The sequence below is a fragment of the Thermobia domestica genome, chromosome 4 (genome assembly GCF_964235325.1).
Source record: "Thermobia domestica chromosome 4, izTheDome1.hap1.1, whole genome shotgun sequence".
NCBI classification, from domain to species: domain Eukaryota; kingdom Metazoa; phylum Arthropoda; class Insecta; order Zygentoma; family Lepismatidae; genus Thermobia; species Thermobia domestica.
This window is the reverse complement of record NC_137457.1, coordinates 273,835,488-273,855,084: the sequence shown is the minus strand read 5'-3', so window position 1 is coordinate 273,855,084 and position 19,597 is coordinate 273,835,488. Positions and strand designations below refer to the sequence as shown.

Below are 19,597 nucleotides of genomic sequence, written 5' to 3'. Positions count from 1 at the left end.
TGTGTACTCGACTCCTTTTACATTAAATGCGTCATTAGAGACGTTGTATTTTTTACTAAGTGGATCATATAATATTTATTATAATCTTCAGTTAATTAAGTAACTCCAAAATTTTAATTGACTTCAACTGGAAGAATGTGAATTATTTTGAAATCGCAATAAACACCTACATCCCACTGCGGTAAAATCGAACAATATGTACGAACGTTATCGCAGAACATATATTTTTAAACATTGTGGGAGATAAAGTACATCCTCCTGTTCTCAACTGATTTTAAATACAAATAATGGAAATAGTTGTGAAGCCTCGAAAACTACAAAACATACTTCATGAATTATATTTCTACGAAAGATATCTGGGATTATATTTTTGAATTGAAGAGGTATAGTCTATATCACACCATGGAGCTAAATTGACCACTCATGTTTCCTGTTTTCAATCCCAAGCACAGAGATTGCAGGAAGTAGTCAAGAAATTATAAATAATATTCTTTAGAATCCAACTGAGTTTTGTAGTGGAAGTTACAGATATCCATTCAGAGTCATACCACCACATTATACTTCACTGATATCAGCTCTAAGCGTCGTGAATAATCGGCAGGCCTTATAGAAAATGTATGAAATAAACTTGAACAGTTGTATCACAATATTTCGTGGGGCTTTTCCTTTAATTAGGGGAGGCTGCCGGAGTAATCCATATCACATTTGAAGGCTCAATCAACAGCTCATTCGTGATTGATTTTAATTCTAAGCACTACCTAATACGGAAAAGAATAAAAGAAAATGTTCATTATATAGTATCAAAACCGAATGAATAATAGAAAATTTATCTTAGAGCTCGGAAAGAAATTGGGGTGTGGGAGCGTAAATACACTACTTTATTCATTACTGATTTAAACATTCTATAAATATTATTCTAGAATTGAGCATTTTCTATCGAAAATTATCACGGAACGTATGTACGAAATTGCATGGGAGATCAATTATCACTAACATTCTTGGCACATTTTAATCTAAGTTGTGGGGATATTTCCTATCCCAAAAGTAAGGTATACATTAACCTTATTCTCATAATGGGAAGCTTTTACCTGGCTCATTTCAAAAAACTCTTGTAATTTGGAGTGGATTTAACCCCTTTATACCTGTTGGATTGGAACCTCATACGGTATGCTTAAGTCTCCAAGTGGAAGGAAAACTTATTTAATGTTTTGTCGAAATCGTGGAAATTTTATGAGAATTAATAGAAGCAGAAAAATGGAGAGACCTGAGACACACGAGTAGAGTACAAATACTTGTCGAGTTGAGTGACAGTAACTTTGGCATATGCTCACCTGAATTATGCTCGTTGCTTGTTGGTTTAACTGGTTGTTTCGAAATTCAGCGTCTGTCTCTCCAACAAGGCTATGCGAGGCTTCTGAGGTTATTCGAGAGTCATTCTTGAATCATAACAATTGCCAATGCTTTACAGATTGAATTCACTTCGTGATGGGTCAGGTCCATTCTATGAGAGATACGATTTTCATTCGACAACATATCGGACGGAGAGTTTGTCTCTGAAGTCATTGCCATGTATTGGCCTGGTAACAATGATTTTAAGGACCTATATTTAAGTCTGTTGGTTTAGCTGTTACATTTGGAATTATATACATACTATAAAACTCTATAAGAGCAACTTGCTTAATGTTGTAATTGTTACATTTCTTATCAATTAGTTTTAAACTTACAATTGCGAACGTACCCGGTAAATATATTACGATAATGTTTGTTTTGGTGTTTTTCACACTGGTAGTGCAGTATTTGTAGTGTTCAGTAACAAACACATACCATCTCTTAAAGTATGGCCATCTGTCATTAGCTTAAGAAATATTAAGATCAAGTGTCCATAGATAGCATCACCAATGTTCCGATTTATATTTGCATTATACTCTAGGAGCATAGCGCTTTGAACATCACGGTATAGATACTAAATATGTGACGCTAACTAACTTGAATGACACTAACATAAAAGTCATAAATATAGACATAAAGACTCTTACTTTTACTAACATACAACACTCGCCTGATGGAATTGACGGCGGACATTGGCGCATTTTGTGTTCAGCTCATCTTTTCTGTTTTCATTCTACTTTATTTAACTTCTTCTGCATTGGCCGCAACAGCGAGCAAAAGCTCAGTTCCATCAATATCTGATTGACACGCCATACTTCTCCAGCACAGTAGGGTCCATTATTTCTGATGCAACCAGTAATAGACAAGTCAATATACAAACTTGTAATTATCGACAAACAAATCAATATTAATCTGTATATTTTAAACTAGCTTTCTTTGTTTCTTCTAGTTAGTGCAATACTTAAAAGCGGTACAATTGCCCAAAAGCTGGTTATATAAAAACATTATGCAAAAGTTATCATTGTACCTTGAACATTAACTACAGGGTGGTCCGAAAGTGGGCGTACCCTTAAGTTTCAACAGTATGGTGTTAGTTATGGTAGAATGTCTGTGCACAGTTACCTTGAAGTCTTAAGAATCATAAACCTCGGTATGATCACCATCCAGGACGTAACACAGCTGAATTCTGCGCCAAGTTCTCGCAGATGTTTTGAGGAGATACTCCGGATTCACGAGGGTGAAGGCGTGTTTCACAGCTACTCGCAATTCCTACGTTGTTTGATATCGAGTGTTTCTTACTTGTTGCTTTATGAAACCCCAGAGAGCATTATCCGGTGTCATGAGATCGGGATATCTTGGAGGCCAGGCAAAAGGATCTGGTGAAGATGCACAACCTCTTCCAATCCAGCGACCAGGAAATGTTTGATTCAGATAATTGCGCATGTGAATCCCGAATGCAGTAATCATAAATGTTTCCAGACAATGCCAAGCAATCCTATAAGACAATGAAAAACAATGCTACCAAACAAAATTGGGTAAAACTTAAAACCGCCAGAATACATCAATTAGGGGTACACCCAATTCTGGAGCACGCTGTACAGTGCTCATGTTTGTTATCAACATTCATGAACAATTGGCCATCTATAAGAAATACTCATTAGCAATTTGAATAATTAAGTGTCATTCGCTTTATTAATTCATTTTATAGAGTGTGATTCATAATAGTCATTATGCAGAAATCATTATCAAAGTAGAGATCCATATATAAATGTATAACGGCAGAAGTCAAATATGATCGGACTGCTACAGTTAGAAACTAGATAGCGTTGTGTTTCTAGAAAGTCGGTATCATAGGAGTCTCCTTTAGAGAATAAATTAAAGTTTCTACAGAATAATCGAGGACACTGAAGTAACGAAACTAATCCCTTAAATATAAAATGTCCATAAAATACTAATCTTTATTCCAGAACGCCCGGAAAATAGTTTTTCAAGAACAACCAAAGTGTCCACTTCGACCTTTGTGTTTATGAGTCTGTAATTGAAAACTTATATCAATAAAATATACATTTATTTTCCTATGCTAGAAGCGATAGAATTTTAGGTATATATCCACATTCTCAGCATACTCTATATCAAAACATACCGTATATATAAGTCGAAAGTTGAATGATATAATGCAATTTTTATAGAACTTTAGTTTATTTATCTATTATAAAAGTTTAAAATTAATACTGTAAAATTTACTCACATTTGAAATGATTTACGCCAAAACCAGTAGCTATCACATAAATACTACTTTATCCAGGACAGGTATAGTACAGTATATATATTGGAACAGTCATTATGTTCTATCTATTAAAAAATCCATCGCTCATAAATACTGGTATAAAGACTTGTTTACTTTACACTTCTTAATCTGACATTTCTTTCCTTTTCCTCTGAAAGTTTATAATGCTACTCGTAGAATATATTATAAAAACAGTTTTGCCTTCTACCTTCAACTTTAACATAACACATATGGGCCTACTAACTCGATTAGGGCTTACCAATTCGGTGATCACTCATGATTCCTACGTAGCTGTGATGTGAACTAAATAGGTCCCTATCAGTACATTTTACATTGGAATTTCGTATTTGCAGGTTCGAACATGTTTAGAACCCTTTTGTCATTAACAATCTTCCATTATTGATTTTTTCATCATTCAAGATAAAATGTGCCTTTAGATATTGCTATACATATTTATAGACAATTGTGTTGTTGTCTTGGAAGATGCAAAGACGTAAAGAAGTTACCACATGTTACATGTAGTCCATCCGAAGTATAAGAATGATTTCATAAGGAGCAGAACTATATGCTTGGTAAGATAGATTTTTATTACTCTCTGTTCAAAGTTTCATATATAATGGAAAACTAATCAAATTATTTTTATTATTTAATTCAACAACGATATATAACTTAATATCATTTGCTTACTACTCATGAACTGAATAAACACACAGGAAAGTGATCTACTGGTCAAAATGACTCCCTAAGGAAGCTCTGGGCAAACCCTTCCTTTTCGAAAGAAAAACAACAATATATGTAAACTATTATTTATGAATTGAAAGGTATGAATACATAAAGAACAAGCGGTACTATCTATTGAGTGAATTACAATTTTTGTTCAAAATATAGAATGTTGGATACTACTGAGCGGTCGAAATTGTTACTTCAATACTATTGATAGTAATTACCTCAGTATTAGGAAGAGTAAACATACTTAAAGCATTCCCTTAGAAGACCACAAGGCATAGCATTTTTGAAATGAAAATTAGTTGGATTAAATCATAATCAGATAATGAACGTCACATTGCAGCATAGTCTACTAAAGGCCCATGCTTGAAATTTATTGCAATAACATACATTATAACTAGACAAAATTTGTAGTTGTTCAAGATGTGCATTTCTGTAACTTATGTAATATGCAGTACTCTTCTACTTTTATCCTGAATACATGAATTTAATAAATATTTTGAAGTAACTTGTTTCGCTTATTCCATCTCCATTATATATTAAATTACTATGCATATTCTATCATATTATTTGCATTTTTAAATCCGAGGTCTGTTGTCATCAAACTCAAGGTTACACAGATTCAGAAGTTAGTAGCAAAAATTCAACTCCAAGTATTTTTATAGTTATCTTGTCTTCTTTCCCTTTTAATATTTATTATTTAAGTAATACTTATTAATATAGGTGCATAAATCCTCAAAATTAATTATTTATATGTTTATAATAACAATAGTATCTTTTAGAGAATGTATGCTGCATTTCAGAAATCATTATCAAAGTTATTTCGTTTAGAATATGTTAGTCAGCAATTTCTCAAATCACTTAGATAGCAATTCAATAATCAAATAACGTTTTAAGTTCTCTATCGTTATTAGATGTACGTATATATTGTATTTTGTTCAAATATGACAATTACACTCATAGAATCAAATTGAATCGTAAGTTTCATTTATACTGTCAGGAAAACTTTACGTTAGACCCATGGAAGTATTTGATAACTTTATGAGTAGATGAGCTTGGAATAATATATGAGTTGAAGTATTTACTGACGAGTACTTTAAAATACGCTTAGAATCACAAAATGGCACACAGAAACGTATCAACTTTATTCTTCCAATATATCTCTTTTGATGTCACTGTGCGTTGGAATGTCACATTAATATGGTACGAAAACTATACACGCTGTTCTCTACTATGTTCATAATAAATATATTTTTTCCTATTATTCTTAATTGTGCTCCCCCTAAAATTAAAATTACATAAATTGCATACATACATCTAAATCAAATATATATATATATATATATATATATATATATATATATATATATATATATATAGTATTAATAAATTATACAGACAAACTGTGAGGAGTACTACTCACATAGCAATAAAATAATCGTGAGCATGTAGCGCAAAGTGCAACGTTTCGAATTTAGGAAGTTCACATGTGCAAGGGCGCCCATCAGGGGGCAAGGTGGAGCGCTCGCCCCCCTTGAAGAAATTGTACTTCAGAATATAGAAAACCCAATAGAATTTTTACATTGGTTACACCAAAATTTGAAACTATATTTGAAACGTCACTTATACTTGCCCCCTTGGAAACCGCAACACGGGCGCCCTTGCATAAGTGTGAAAAAGTACATGTAATTTCGAACGCAAGCAACCTTGTAACTTGTTATCCCTAACACTTCTAACTCCATGTCAATTTATTCCGTGTTCACTGTGAGAAAGCATACTTTCTGACTAGTTTGGAACCACCTCTAAGTTCGAACATATCTGGATGCTATGTTGACGTAAATTCTACGCCAATTGGATATTGCTTAATTATGCAGTTCTCGATTGTGTTTTGTGACCTTCTTTACGCCGATTTGGACCACGAAATTACATGTGTTACAATGTTTTTTTTTCCATGGATTTAGCCCTCTCAGAGGAAACTAGCTCCTAAGTTTTGCACTCTCACCCCAGGACAATATGATTTGCTTTCTTAATTTGATTTGAGGAATTACCTCTTACACCATGTTCGTGATCTATTCTTATGTTCTATTCTTCCAGCAAGGGACACCTTCAAAAGTTATTAGAAAAATACTTCTTCCAGTAATGGATTCCGAAGTTTGCCAGGGATTCTATGGTTTGGCACTTCCTCATCAAGTTTTTTGTATTGGAAATCCTTATCGTGATGACGGAGGATGTGGGGTACGTATATATAAAATGATGCTGTGCGCTATTTACATAGAAGTATTTTAAAGCTTAATGGGATTCAAAACCATCGTCTACATTACATATATAACAACAAAACATATTTTTGCTAAATATTATTTAAAATAAAACTGAAGGAAAGAGCATTTGATCTCATAACAGCGTGAGTAAGAAGAATATGCATATAATTTACAACTTTGCCTATTTCTCTCAAAATATATTTAAACTGTATATAATGGGTCGAAAATTTAATCTTTCTATATTAGAAAAACAAAGAGGAAAATAAAGAGAAGGAAAGAAGATTTTTCTGTATAGATCTAAATGATTGATATAGTACTAAAGGTATTTTCGTCCACTTTGGTTATTTCGACCAAAGAAAGAAACAATTACATTCTTTTAGTTTTGATAGTTATGATCAAATTTGGCTTTCAGTGTTGCGATAAATGTCACAAGGGTCCAGGATGTTGATGCATTGAAAGAACAGTTTTCTTTTTTTTTTTTTCATCTTCGAATGGTAGTTATTCGAAAGGGTTGTTTCGAAACTGTTTTCTTCTCCTTTAGCAACATGCAGTATTCAATATATTTCGATTCTTATTTGATAATGAACAACTTTATGGATCAGGTATGTAAATACCTTTATGCATAATTATCAAATATTCGGGCTATTCTGATAGAAGTAAAAAGAAGGTATTTCTTTGTCGTAGTGTTTTGCTGATCGGGGAGCTGATTCTGATCCCATCAGATGGTGAATGTCTTAATTTAATGAAAGAGAAATCTGCTAATTGAAGTAGACGTTTAGATTTTCTTGTTTGCTGTGATTTGTTGTATAATTATGGAGAAATAGATTGCATATTAAAAACAATTGATTTGATAATTTATGAAAGTTTTTCGAGTGGGAACTGAACAGCACACGTGGTTGCTTGACTCCCATCTTTTGCGGTGTAAAGTGCTATCATTCATCCAATTGCTTGAGAAATAATATTCTAACACAATATTGAAATCAGATTCCATCAAAGCAAATAACAGTTCGGATTGCTATGGTGAAAATAGCATAGTCTTTGTCATTTTCTGTTATATTTTAACAGTAAATTGTCGCTTTCTTAGTGACAAGTTGTCGCAAAGGTTGGTGTTCACAATTGCTAGAATAAAATTTTATGTGGGACAGCTTTTATCGGTAGGGTGTTAATAAAGTATACCGGTACCGAAAAACATGATTCCGTGCAACAAAATAAGAAATCTTTCATGTGAACATGTAGAGAAAGCTACTAAAGCAGTGCAGAAACGTGGAATATATAACGAATCCAGCGTCATTTCGAGGGTCAAAATCTGTGGAACTGTTGGCGCATAATACTTTTTGGCTTCCTGTACTGACTTTCGGCATTCCGTCTTCTCGGCTCTAAAGTTGCACTTATTGGACTCAGCTGTAGATAAGAGCGTGACGGTATATTCCTTATACCCTGTTGTTGTAAATGTATGGCTTACCATTGCACAGTGATGAAATATGAATTTTAGGGTGGTTTATGTTTGAAACTTTTTTCACTGAAATGCACTGCCGCTAACGTATGTTATTGTTTATTTTGTCACGAATTCAGACTTTCGTACCTCCAAACATATGCATCTTGAGGAAGGATTTGTTCATAGTAACTTCTCTTTTCATTTTTGATATGCAAAACTAACTTATAAAATTCATCAATCTCATTCATCAAGACCATGTTGTTTGACTAAGCTAATATTTTTCTTCCAAAATGTATTTCTTTTGTCTCATCCCGGTTGTACATCTCACTCATTTTCACTTAAAATGCCAATAGTCTTACCTTTTCCATACATAAAACTCTATTACACATTTCCTTTTTGTCTTACTACCACACTTTACTTAGATAATACTTGCGAACGATTTTTTGAAATGTATAATTTTCCATTGGCCTGAATGATACATTACACACAGCTTTATAAACGAATTCCCATTGACAAATTATATCAAATATTTTTGCACACAAATCTCCATCGGTAACCATTAGCATACACGTTAATAATTTACAAACTCACTCTTTCTCTTAAAATTGTACATATTCTGGAAATAAAAATATGCAAATCCGGAACTGTATAATTTAATCAATAGCAAAGATGCCATAGTTCTAAACTGTGGGACAATGTTGTTATTATTTCTTTTAAGTATTTTCAAAAACACAGACTGCTGACACTACTAATTTGTAATCTTTACTTTGTGTACGAGTGGTAAAAAAATTAAATGAAATCTTTATGTCCCACTGTTATGAAAGCTAGGCCAAAGGAGACGATAATGAAGAGAAATGATCGAAATGATGGAATGAAGAAAGTGGGAGGAAACGGAAGAACACTGAGAAAACCCACGAGCACGGTGTTTGTCCACTACAAATTTCACATTGAACGACTTGGGATCGAACCAGGCACCCCAACCTTCGGAGGTGAACGCTCTACCACTGAGCCACCGGGCCCCCAATATGTAAGATTGGTATTTAAATATCAAGAGGTTCGAATTAGAAATACAGAAAGAAAACAAATTTTCGTTTTTTTCTTTCGATTGCATTAGGTACAAGGATCGTTCAAATTTGACTGGGATTTTCGTACGTAAATAATAGATGAATAGCCGGATCATAATGAAACTTGCCGGTGACGTAATGCATTCTTTCTCGAGTAACTAGCGTCGACATGATGAATTTGATGCATGCGCAGCAGTTGCAGCGAACATGGCGGAAAGCATGTCTGTGGCTATGGAGCAGCGGTGTGTAATCGAATTTCTTGTGAAGGAGAAAGTTAAATCACCTGAGATTTTCAGAAGACTGCAAGCACAGTATGGTGAACAATTGATGTCACGGACAAGAGTACAGATGTGAACAGTTAACGAACGACGGGAGCTGGTGACAAATGAAGCGCTTGGACACATTCGCCCGACTGCAGTCACACTAGTAAATATCGCATGTATTGAGCAAATGATTCTTGAGAACCGGCGAGTAACAGGGCGTAATATTTCTGCCGAGGTGAATATCAGTGTTAGGAGTGTTGAGACAATCATTCATGACCACTTACGCTTCCACAAAATCTGTGCAAGGTGGGTTCCCCGCCATTAAACATTTGATCAGAAGTGGACACGCATGACGGTCTGTGAACAGCTGGGAAGTTCTTCCCCATCCCCAAAACAGTCAAGATTTATCCACCAGTGATTATAATTTGTTTGCACCTCTTAAAGACCATCTGGGAGGGAAGGAACTCACGACAGTAGAAGCATTGCGGAACGATGTCCTCCAGTGGCTAAAACAACAACCAAGTTTTTCATTCTCCAAGGGAATCAGGGAGCTGCCATAACGATGGCAATGGTGCGTCGACGCGCACGGAGAGTACTTTGTAAAGCTGTCATAGTTTGGTGCTTCTTGTGTTATCTATTTCCTCTGAAGAAATAAAAGTCCCGGTCGATCTTGAGCGGCCCTTGTAAACGAACTGAGAAGTTATATAATTAAGAAAAATCACAATTTCCGTTCCCTTTTAGTACTGAATATCGTTGTTTTCTATGATTCTTTAGTGTTTTAGCAGATGTTTCAATTCAGAAAGTTTTCCATTTATAAGCAGATATATAAATGAAGAAGACATGTTTAAGTTACTCTGTTAGTGCCAGGAAGACGCATGACGAGAAGGTTCTAAATAGCAACAGTTCTTAACGTTGGGTTGAACATGTTGTTTTGAGTTCCCATCTGACCACTATTCCTCTTTATTGATGTGGTTAAGTTGGCGTTTTCTATGGTGCCATTAGTGTGGATACTGCCCCTAGCAACAAACCCAACCACCTTGACACTTTATTGTCGACCATACCACATGACCAAGAGTCTGCAGTTAGTCCTCTTTACAAATGAAACCGACCAACCACTTTACACTCTCATTATATGATAATCTGCTCAGTTCACTGCACTCTGCCGGTCAACTGCACCATACGTAGTACGAAGTTCGTCCTTACACACACTACCAGTAGCACGTAACTGCAGTCTCAGCTTTGTCGTTGCTAACCCACATATTTAACTTGTTTCCAATTCCATTAAATTGATATTGGAGACTTAACTTATTGCAGAGAATGTATTATGTGAAATAGCTACATGTTCTGTCGTTAGGAATTGACTTGTACCCTCGAGATAGAGTTGAGTTGTTACAAATAACAATCACGATTAGGAGTAGAAGTGGCACATCCACATTGTGATGTGGTAATGTTTCAGAGGTGGAAACAAAGTTGTGCAAAGATATTCTCTTATCGAGTATTGAACAAAGATCAGTGTGTACAAATTTATACTTTAATAGAACTTTTTGCCTTCACACTATCCTACAAATCTTCTTTATGATATTGAAATAAGAATATTCCAAAGCTAATATCTCCAAAATAACCATAAATGATTCTGTAACATTTCCAGAAATAAATTTATGTAATTTTTCTACTTGTTTCTCATTTTGATTTCTGTCTTTTATGTTCTGATATCTCCCTTGCACTTTCCGAATTATGTTTTAAAGGTGTAATGTTTTCTTTTTGTGCCAGGATAACATTAGAAACAAAATTTGTTTTATCACTATTTTCTGTCGTTCTATTCATAACGCTAAACATCAACTACGACCATGGTGCATCTAAGGATGGACATGCAATTTTCACTTCTAACAGTATTACCTTCCTTGTTATATAAAGGTAACTAAGAAAGTTACGTCATTTTTGTGGTGGTCTGTGTTCAATGGGACCTCACACCGTGAGTTGATTGCGAATGGAGATACGGCGAATGTCAGTTGTTGGTGTGGGTATATACAACATACTACATGGTTGTGACAGTTCAGTTACGCCGTGAACTTGGGTCAGGACAGAGTGAACATGGGACCTCCACAGAGCGTAATAAGACCATGTATGCTTACGAGTTCTAACTGGAGTCAAATGCGCTGCAGCGGGGCGGGGAAAATGCCACGTCTTTGGTGAGGGTGTCATGAATACTTGTATAGTGCAGTGGCGGTTCAACAAGTATAAGGACAGTGACAAAACACTCGGAGACGCACTACGAGCCGGAGGACCAACATATGAAAGAATGAAGACCTTCAGGCAGCAATTCAGGCCAACAGTAGCCAGACATGTGTGGAACTGGGACTACAATTCAGTGTGAGTAGAGAAAACATTCCGCACCTCCATCAACTTGGGAAGCTTTATAAGTTGGGTGGATGATTCCCACATGATTTGACTTTGGGTCAGAAGGCAACGCCAGCAAAAACCTGTGTTTCTTTGCTGTCTCGTGTGAGGAAGGAGCCATTTCTCGACAGGGCGTTGACTGTGATGAGAAGTGGATCCTGTACGAAACTGTCGAACTTTTACTTATCGTCAAAATTGTCAAATATTTCCAAATTCTGCTGCTGTTTCAAAATAAAAATTACTAATAGCACCAGAATTGTGTACTGAAACATTTTAGAAAGTAACTTCTGCCGAGGTAACAATCCACTTCACTTGGAGAGATTAATAATTATGATTGAACTATGAGAAACAATTAAAGGTTAAATAGGATCTGATCACGTGAGCTCCCGCCGGAAGTCAAACTCAGGTCTCCGCGCTAAAAGTGCATACGTCACCTAGATCCAAAAAGTATCATACATTTAGGAGACTCATTAGACATGCACAAACTGGACCTAAACGAAGACAGTGAGCTGCATATAGACAAACGAGTGCAAGATTTATGTACCGCATTACATCAATGGTGGTGAAGAATATTACTGACATAATTCTTATTATTTGGTCTCCATTGCTTCTGTTATGTTTTGCTTGCTGAAAAGTCAAGTCTTTAGTAATAGTTTCCGTTTAATCCCTTCACTAGCTAATCGCAATACAAACTGATTTGAAATTTGTCTCTTCAGGTCTAAAACAATGTTAGAAATTTAGAGATGGAATTAGAATTGCAATAAGTAAAACCTTCTCTACCGTATTCACCTTGAGTAGGCCTACATTTCTTCACATGTCTTAGCACCAGGTAATTCAAATAAGTAAATGCTGGATATTTATTTCATATGATTTATTTCGAATACACAGTAAGAATACCTATTTTCATGTTCTTTGAAATTTGCACAGCAACATGAATGTTTCAAAAACGATCTAAACCATTATACAACTACGGAGCGCAAAATTCAATAACCAATGTAACTTGTAATATTTTGTCTGCTTTTATTCTTCTCTATTATCATAACCAAGAAAATAAATTGTAATCGAAATATTTTAAGTACAGTAACAATAACAAGTACACGAATGCAGAATAGTCCGCTTCAATACTTACTACTAACAACACTTGACAACGGTGTTTTGTTACAGACGCACTGGCACCTGTTTCTTGCAGAGTTTGATGTTCTGAATTCAAATCTGTCATCAGATTTTCCCATGGGGCTCTTTTTTTGTAATTTGCATTTCTCGTCTGAGTGTTAATAACTATAATTTGACATAATGCTACAACTTTCCAGCATATGGAAGCCAAAAAAGGGATATATGAAAATTGTCTTATCAATACTTTACCACAGTAATATAACTTTACTATATTTTGTGTGCCGAGAGAATCATAAAGGATCTTTTGTAGTAACTGATTCGTAATTCATAATTCATTGTTACACAGCTTTGGAGAATCTCTCTAAATCCTTTATGTAATAATTTTTGTAGAAGTGAGTGAGACAATTTTGTTGATTTTGCCAGCTCCATAAAGACTACAAAGCCGGACAAAACTTTTATTCCTAACCAAACTACAATATCCACCGAAATCAAGAACAAAACTCAGACCACCACAGACGTTATTCGCCATCTTCTAATTGATACAAGTGTTGAAGACATCACAGCAGCCCTCAGGAGAAGCATTTTCCAATATTCTCCTTGTCACAAATGGGAACCCAGAATCGTGTACGTGGGAAAGGGAAAGTCGCCATTCAACTATTATTGATTACCTTAAAGGAAACTCTACAAGCTTCAAAGAAGACTAATTGATACACATGAACATTCTCATAGAACCACTACAAAAGAATCATTACATGCAATGCTTCAAATGCCAAAGAATTGGACATTTGCAAGCAACTTGCCAAGATCTGCCTTGGTGCATTAAGTGTGTCTACTCTTATTGAACGTACCAATACGAAAGGAAGACAGATACACAAGCGAATTGTGTCAACTCAAAAGACGCTCCTACTGCTAATTGTTATGGATGTCCACGACTGCAACAAATTCTACAAGCAATAAGAAAAGCAACACCAGCTAGCACAATCTCACATTCAGCACCTCTTCAAGACACCACTGCTACATCCACATTAAGATCTTAGCCTACATTATCAAGCAGCATCAACACGGAAGACGTCCACAGATAACAATTCATTCTCTGAAGACATCATTCAAACTATTAAAAATGTTTTTCAACTCCTGAAAGATATAAACCTAACCAACATAGTACACGCACTACGCGCCTACAATGTTTGAAAGTTACTTGATTCCAAAAGAGCTGACTGCGTGGCAATCTTTAGCCAGCATCGCCAAAAACTTTCTTGGTAACTACTGAGCCGACAACTATGAAGTGCTTGTTAGAGAACTATAAACCTACAAGGAAACTGGATGCCGTATGTCTCTAAAAATTAATTTCTTACATTCCCACTTGAACCTTTTTCCTAGTAATTTCGGAGCTGTCAGTGATGATCATGAGGAAAGGTTTCATCAAGAGTTGCCAACCATGGAAAGTCGTAATAACGGCAGAAAGAAACTGCAGGATGCTGGCGGATTATTACTGGAGCATAAAAAGGGTCCTCCTAATGCAACATACAGCAGAAGTTCGACATAAGTACATTTTATGCGAGTATACATAGCGTATAATACACTATATTACAATGTGATATTATATAGTGTAATGCACTATATAATATAATAATAATTGCGTTTTCTCACTTTGACGCTCTCTCATTTTTCTTCATTTTAAGATTTTGTTCATTCTCACAAATACTGTATCCCTTGCATTTGGATCTTGATTGGGGGTCCTGAAATAAATTAAGGATCTCTATGTGCAAGTGAGCAAATATCTTAGCAAAAGGAATAGCGGTTAGGTTTCTTGCAACGAATTATTTTGTTGAGTTAAAATATATTTACTAGAATAATCGTCAACACACATATCACAAAATTTATCGTCAACAGTTTCAAGGATAGTACGAAAAACACACGACTAACTGCAAATATTGTGTCATTTAAGGTGGTCAATGGAGAAAGTGATTCATCATGTATTATTACGACTAAGCAAAACGACACTGCTCATCATTACAGTGATGTGCTCAATATAATATATCGCAAAATTCTACATAAACTTCAAAAGTCCATTTTACTTTCAAATAACATGAAAATTTTCCATGAATTGAAATATATGAATGTTTTCTTTATTAACCTAATCTAAAAACATGTTTTCAGCATGTCGATGCCATCTTGTTTCTTGTTTCGAGAACTTTCCTCATTACCGGACAGTACAATGTGCCATTGATCACTTTAACACATTACGGATACATCATCATAGAATTACCTGTATCATCCAAGGAAGACTAAATAAGTTTGGATGGAGGCATTGTCTACTTTGAATAAAAAGGTAATCTAGTATGCATTGTTTCGGCCCCGAAAGTGACACTCCCTGGTAGAAGGGGCACGGTGGCTCAGTGGTAGAGCGTTCACCTCCGGTGCTTGGGGTCCCCGGTTCGATCCCAGTTCGCGCAGTGTGGACTTTGTGGTGGACAAACACCGTGCTTGTGGGTTTTCTCGGGGTTCTCCTGTTTCCTCCAACTTTCTTCATTCCACCATTTCATTCATTTCTGATAATCACCGTCTCCCTTAGCCTAACCGGCATAATCGTGGAACGTAAAACTTAAAGATTTCATTTCATATTTACTCCCTGGTTGAACATTTCAATCGTATAAACAAAAAGTCTTCTATTTACTTTTACAGTATTTCCTTCTCGTAACATTGACTTGACTGAATAATATAGAAAAGAACTTACCTTACTGGCAGAAAGAACTACCCCGAACGAACCTACGTTACACTCAAGTGACTTCAAACAATTTTCCTGTATTTTAGCAGCAATTGTGTAACTTTGAAAAAATCTTCGAAATGAACTTTATTACACGGTAAGTTGCGAATACGGAAAGTTCACTGCTGACATAGTGTATTTGCGTCGAAACTTCGAAATTGAGATCCTTAATAATGAGATATATCGAGTTGAAAATTCCCGAATGTCGTGTAGCTACCAGTGAAATTATGCTGTAAAAGAATGGTTGCTGGGAAAGGTAGCAATAGTTCTTTTTAAAACAACAACAGAAAACTGGAACATTCTCAGAAGAATGTATGTATAACCAATCTAGTGAGCACAGCTAAACAAATCGTAGGCAGGCAAATGCAAGTTGGAGACATTCAAAAATATTTCTGAAGAAGGGGACCACGTTAAGGCAACCATCATGAGAATATCCCTGATGTCCATCATTAAGTTCGCCGTCGATTGGCGGAACAGGAGAATCTACTATCCAATGCAGGCACAATCCAAATATTAAATTCAGCGCATGAACTCACCATACTGCCATGATATGAAGTTTGAGGTCTCTGAAGTGGAAAAAAGTTATGGGTAATGATTCTTACTTCTAGCAATCTACCATGACTCGTATTTGTTGGAAATGTATCATTTCTTTTACGGAGACATAAAATTCCAGGTAAAGATCCACGTAGACGAAGGATTCATCCAGAACATCTTATGATATAATTTAATGGAGCAAGAAACGAACATCTGTAGCATGTCCGTCTATATCATTTCTTTTGTAGCCCGGAGGTCAACCTAAGGATCTCAGCGAATTTTCCTTTCAAAAGGGCATTTACAATATTGATCATACTGTCTTATGGAATCCTGCCCATAGAACGAGAATGGATTCGATATGGCTGTGATACAAAATAGTTTGATGAAGATAAAATATCGAATATAGCGGAAGTTTATTATAAAGATTGTCAAACAGAACACAGTTGCTGGTAGCATAATTAGGTAGTAATGCCTGTTGTGTAATTAGGCAGTAATGTCTGTTACGTAGGTAAATAAATAAATAAATAAATAATAGGACTTTATACGGTTTAAACACTTTAAAAATGATACAGATTTAATCAGATAAAACTTTTCCAGCATATTTCAGAATTTTAAAATTTATCCTTTGATTAATCCATTGAAACCTCTGTCAGTATTGAAGATTTTACAACAGATACTGCATTATTTTACATGCAGAATACTTGCATGTTTTTCCAATTTGAAGGTAACATTACTCATGACCATGCAACCAATGTAGAAGATGAACAAATTCCTTAAGAAAATTTTCGAAATGTGACTAAGGTTTACAATCTAAGTATTAAATACGTATTCTTTATTTAGACAACATCCAATAAAATATGCTACTTCTATTCGGATGATGTTATCTACTTTCATTCCTTGTATGCACGATAGGTGTAACATTATAAATAAATTTTATAATAACCTTGTTATGTGATTGTGCCTTCTGAATGTTTGCTCCTAAATATTAGTTCTATATTATGTTATTTATATGCATACTTCATGAATACTTTACCCTGCAGAATGGACCAAATGCATACAGGTCCGTAGCCAGCCCAAAAATGTAGTTAGGGGGCGATCCAACCATATTATAGTTCATTTTCAAGCCTACCGTGAAAAATTTTAGGGGGCCGGAAAAATTTTAGGGGGGGCGGTCCCCACTAAACCCCTGGATACGGGCCTGAATGCATATCGGAGCCATAAAAGTATCATTGCGATTACATTACAATTTTCTGAAGGCATATCTTGTATTAATTGTGTTTCACACTTACAACACTCACATTCATACGCAAGTAGAATGGAAGTTACTCCCTCACAAAAATCACCAAAGATATATGTTTTTAAAATGTCTAGTTCCGATTCTAGCTAAAAATAAACCGAGATTTAACACGCATATTTAATCCATAATATTCAATAACGAATACTTACATAGTTGTCATGCTTATATAAAGGGTTTCCAAAAAGTTTTGCGCAGTGATCTCTAATTGTTTTATTTGTTGCAGGAGGAGAATGCATTTTTTTGTGAACATACTTGGAACATTGATCTATAAGTCGCTATATAAAAGTATTTTCTTTCATTTACAGATGAGCAACAATGGACCGTGAAGTAAATGTCAGGTTCCAACAACGGTCGATGATGTAGTTCCTCTTCAAGACCGTTGATGGCTCTGCCACATCGATTCACAGGAAGTTGCTCCCTGTTTATCGGGAGGACACATTGGATCGCAGGAGTATCCAGCGGTGGTTGCAGAGGTTTAAAGGTGATTTCTCTCTACTGGACAATCCACGATGCGGTAGACCATCGACGGTAGTGAGTGATGTGAATAAGAGGACCATTAATCAAATCATCCAAAATGACAGATGTGTGACGACACGACAGCTTGGGCAAGCTGCGACATGCCATCAAGACCCACAGACCACAGCTTCAGGGTAAGCTCATCAGACTACATCATGACAATGCCAAACCCCATACAACCCTTGTGACGCAGGAGAAAATCACGAAAATGGGTTGGAAAAATTTTTCCTCATTCTCTCTGCAGTCTGGACTTGGCTCCGTATGATTTTTTTCCTCTTTGGTCGTCTGAATGCCCACCTTCGCGGTAAACCATTTGATAGCGAGAAAGATCTTACTTCTTGTGTCAATCGATGGTGTAAAAGTCAATCCCCAGAATTTTACCAAATTGCTTTTACATCATGAAAAGAACGTTGTTCCAGATGCGTCACAACTGATGGAGGCTACATTGAGTAGGCTCAGTGTATAGCTAAATGTTCCAAGTACGTTCACAAAAATATTCATTCTCCTCCTGCAACAAATAAAAAAATAGACCACTGTGCAAAACTTTTTAAACACCCTTTGTATATATATATATATATATATATATATATATATATATATATATATATATATATATATATGTGTGTGTGTGAGTGTGTGTGTGTGTGTGTGTGTGTGTTAAGTTTCTCTCTACGTTAGTAAAGAGTTTGAATAATTTTATTTTCTCATTTTCCAGTCTGCAAAATAATTCTTAATTTCAAGTGCAAATAATTCATCACAGCATTCTCATAAGAAACATATACAATGCAAACATTTTAACATTTAGTTCTTTAATAATTATACTATGGGGCTTATAAATGAATCGTTGCAGAATTGAAATAATTGATCGTGATAAATATTCTATATTGAATATAGTCTCTTTTCAGTATCAAATCTATATCTACTTTAAATATTGTACATTGGGAAACAGAATTAGTTATGTGTATACGAAGACGAGCAAATGTGGAACTAACTGTATTTTTATTCTTCTTTATTTGACTTAAATGCATAAACTAAATTTAAATTTTATTTTGCAGGGGGATTCTGGCAGTCCAGTTGTAGTGTATGGTGTTGTTGTGGGACTTATATCACAGGGAAATATAGACTGCTCAGCTGAAAGATTCATGCCAACAGCATCTGTTAAAGTTTGGCTGTATATCGATTGGATTCAAAGTATAGTTGGAAACATTCAAATAACCTATTACCTTCCGTAGAAACAAAACATACAGACTTACAATTTTATCTCCTGTAACAATTCGAAATATAAACATGTGGTACAGATCTGCTTATATTATTCAATGAATAGTAAAGCATTTACAAATCGCGTTGTAACCAGGGGCGGATCCAGGACCGACTTCTGGGGGGGCGGTGGTTTGTCATACTGCTACTTTTAACGGCTCCAAACTTTGGGATGGGTTTTATTTACATATAAAAAATAAGAAAATTTCCTCTTCTGGGGGGACGATTGCCCCGATCGCTCTCCCTGGATCCGCCCCTGCTTGTAACTTAATTCGAAGTTGGCCTTGATGCATA

The 19,597-nt window shown here is 35.4% G+C and overlaps 1 protein-coding gene across 3 annotated transcripts in view; it reads left to right on the top strand.

Moving 5' to 3' along the window:
- Window positions 1–19,345, top strand: part of LOC145684073 (uncharacterized) — a 166,686-nt gene extending 147,341 nt beyond the window's left edge. For all 3 annotated transcript variants that reach the window (XM_081755929.1, XM_081755928.1, XM_081755927.1), the window contains exons 15-16: window positions 6,497–6,637; window positions 19,102–19,345. In XM_081755929.1, the coding sequence (XP_081612055.1) occupies window positions 6,497–6,637; window positions 19,102–19,278 (318 nt within the window). In that variant the 3' untranslated portion in view covers window positions 19,279–19,345. The remainder of the gene's footprint in view (window positions 1–6,496; window positions 6,638–19,101) is intronic.
- Window positions 19,346–19,597: the final 252 nt, after the last annotated feature.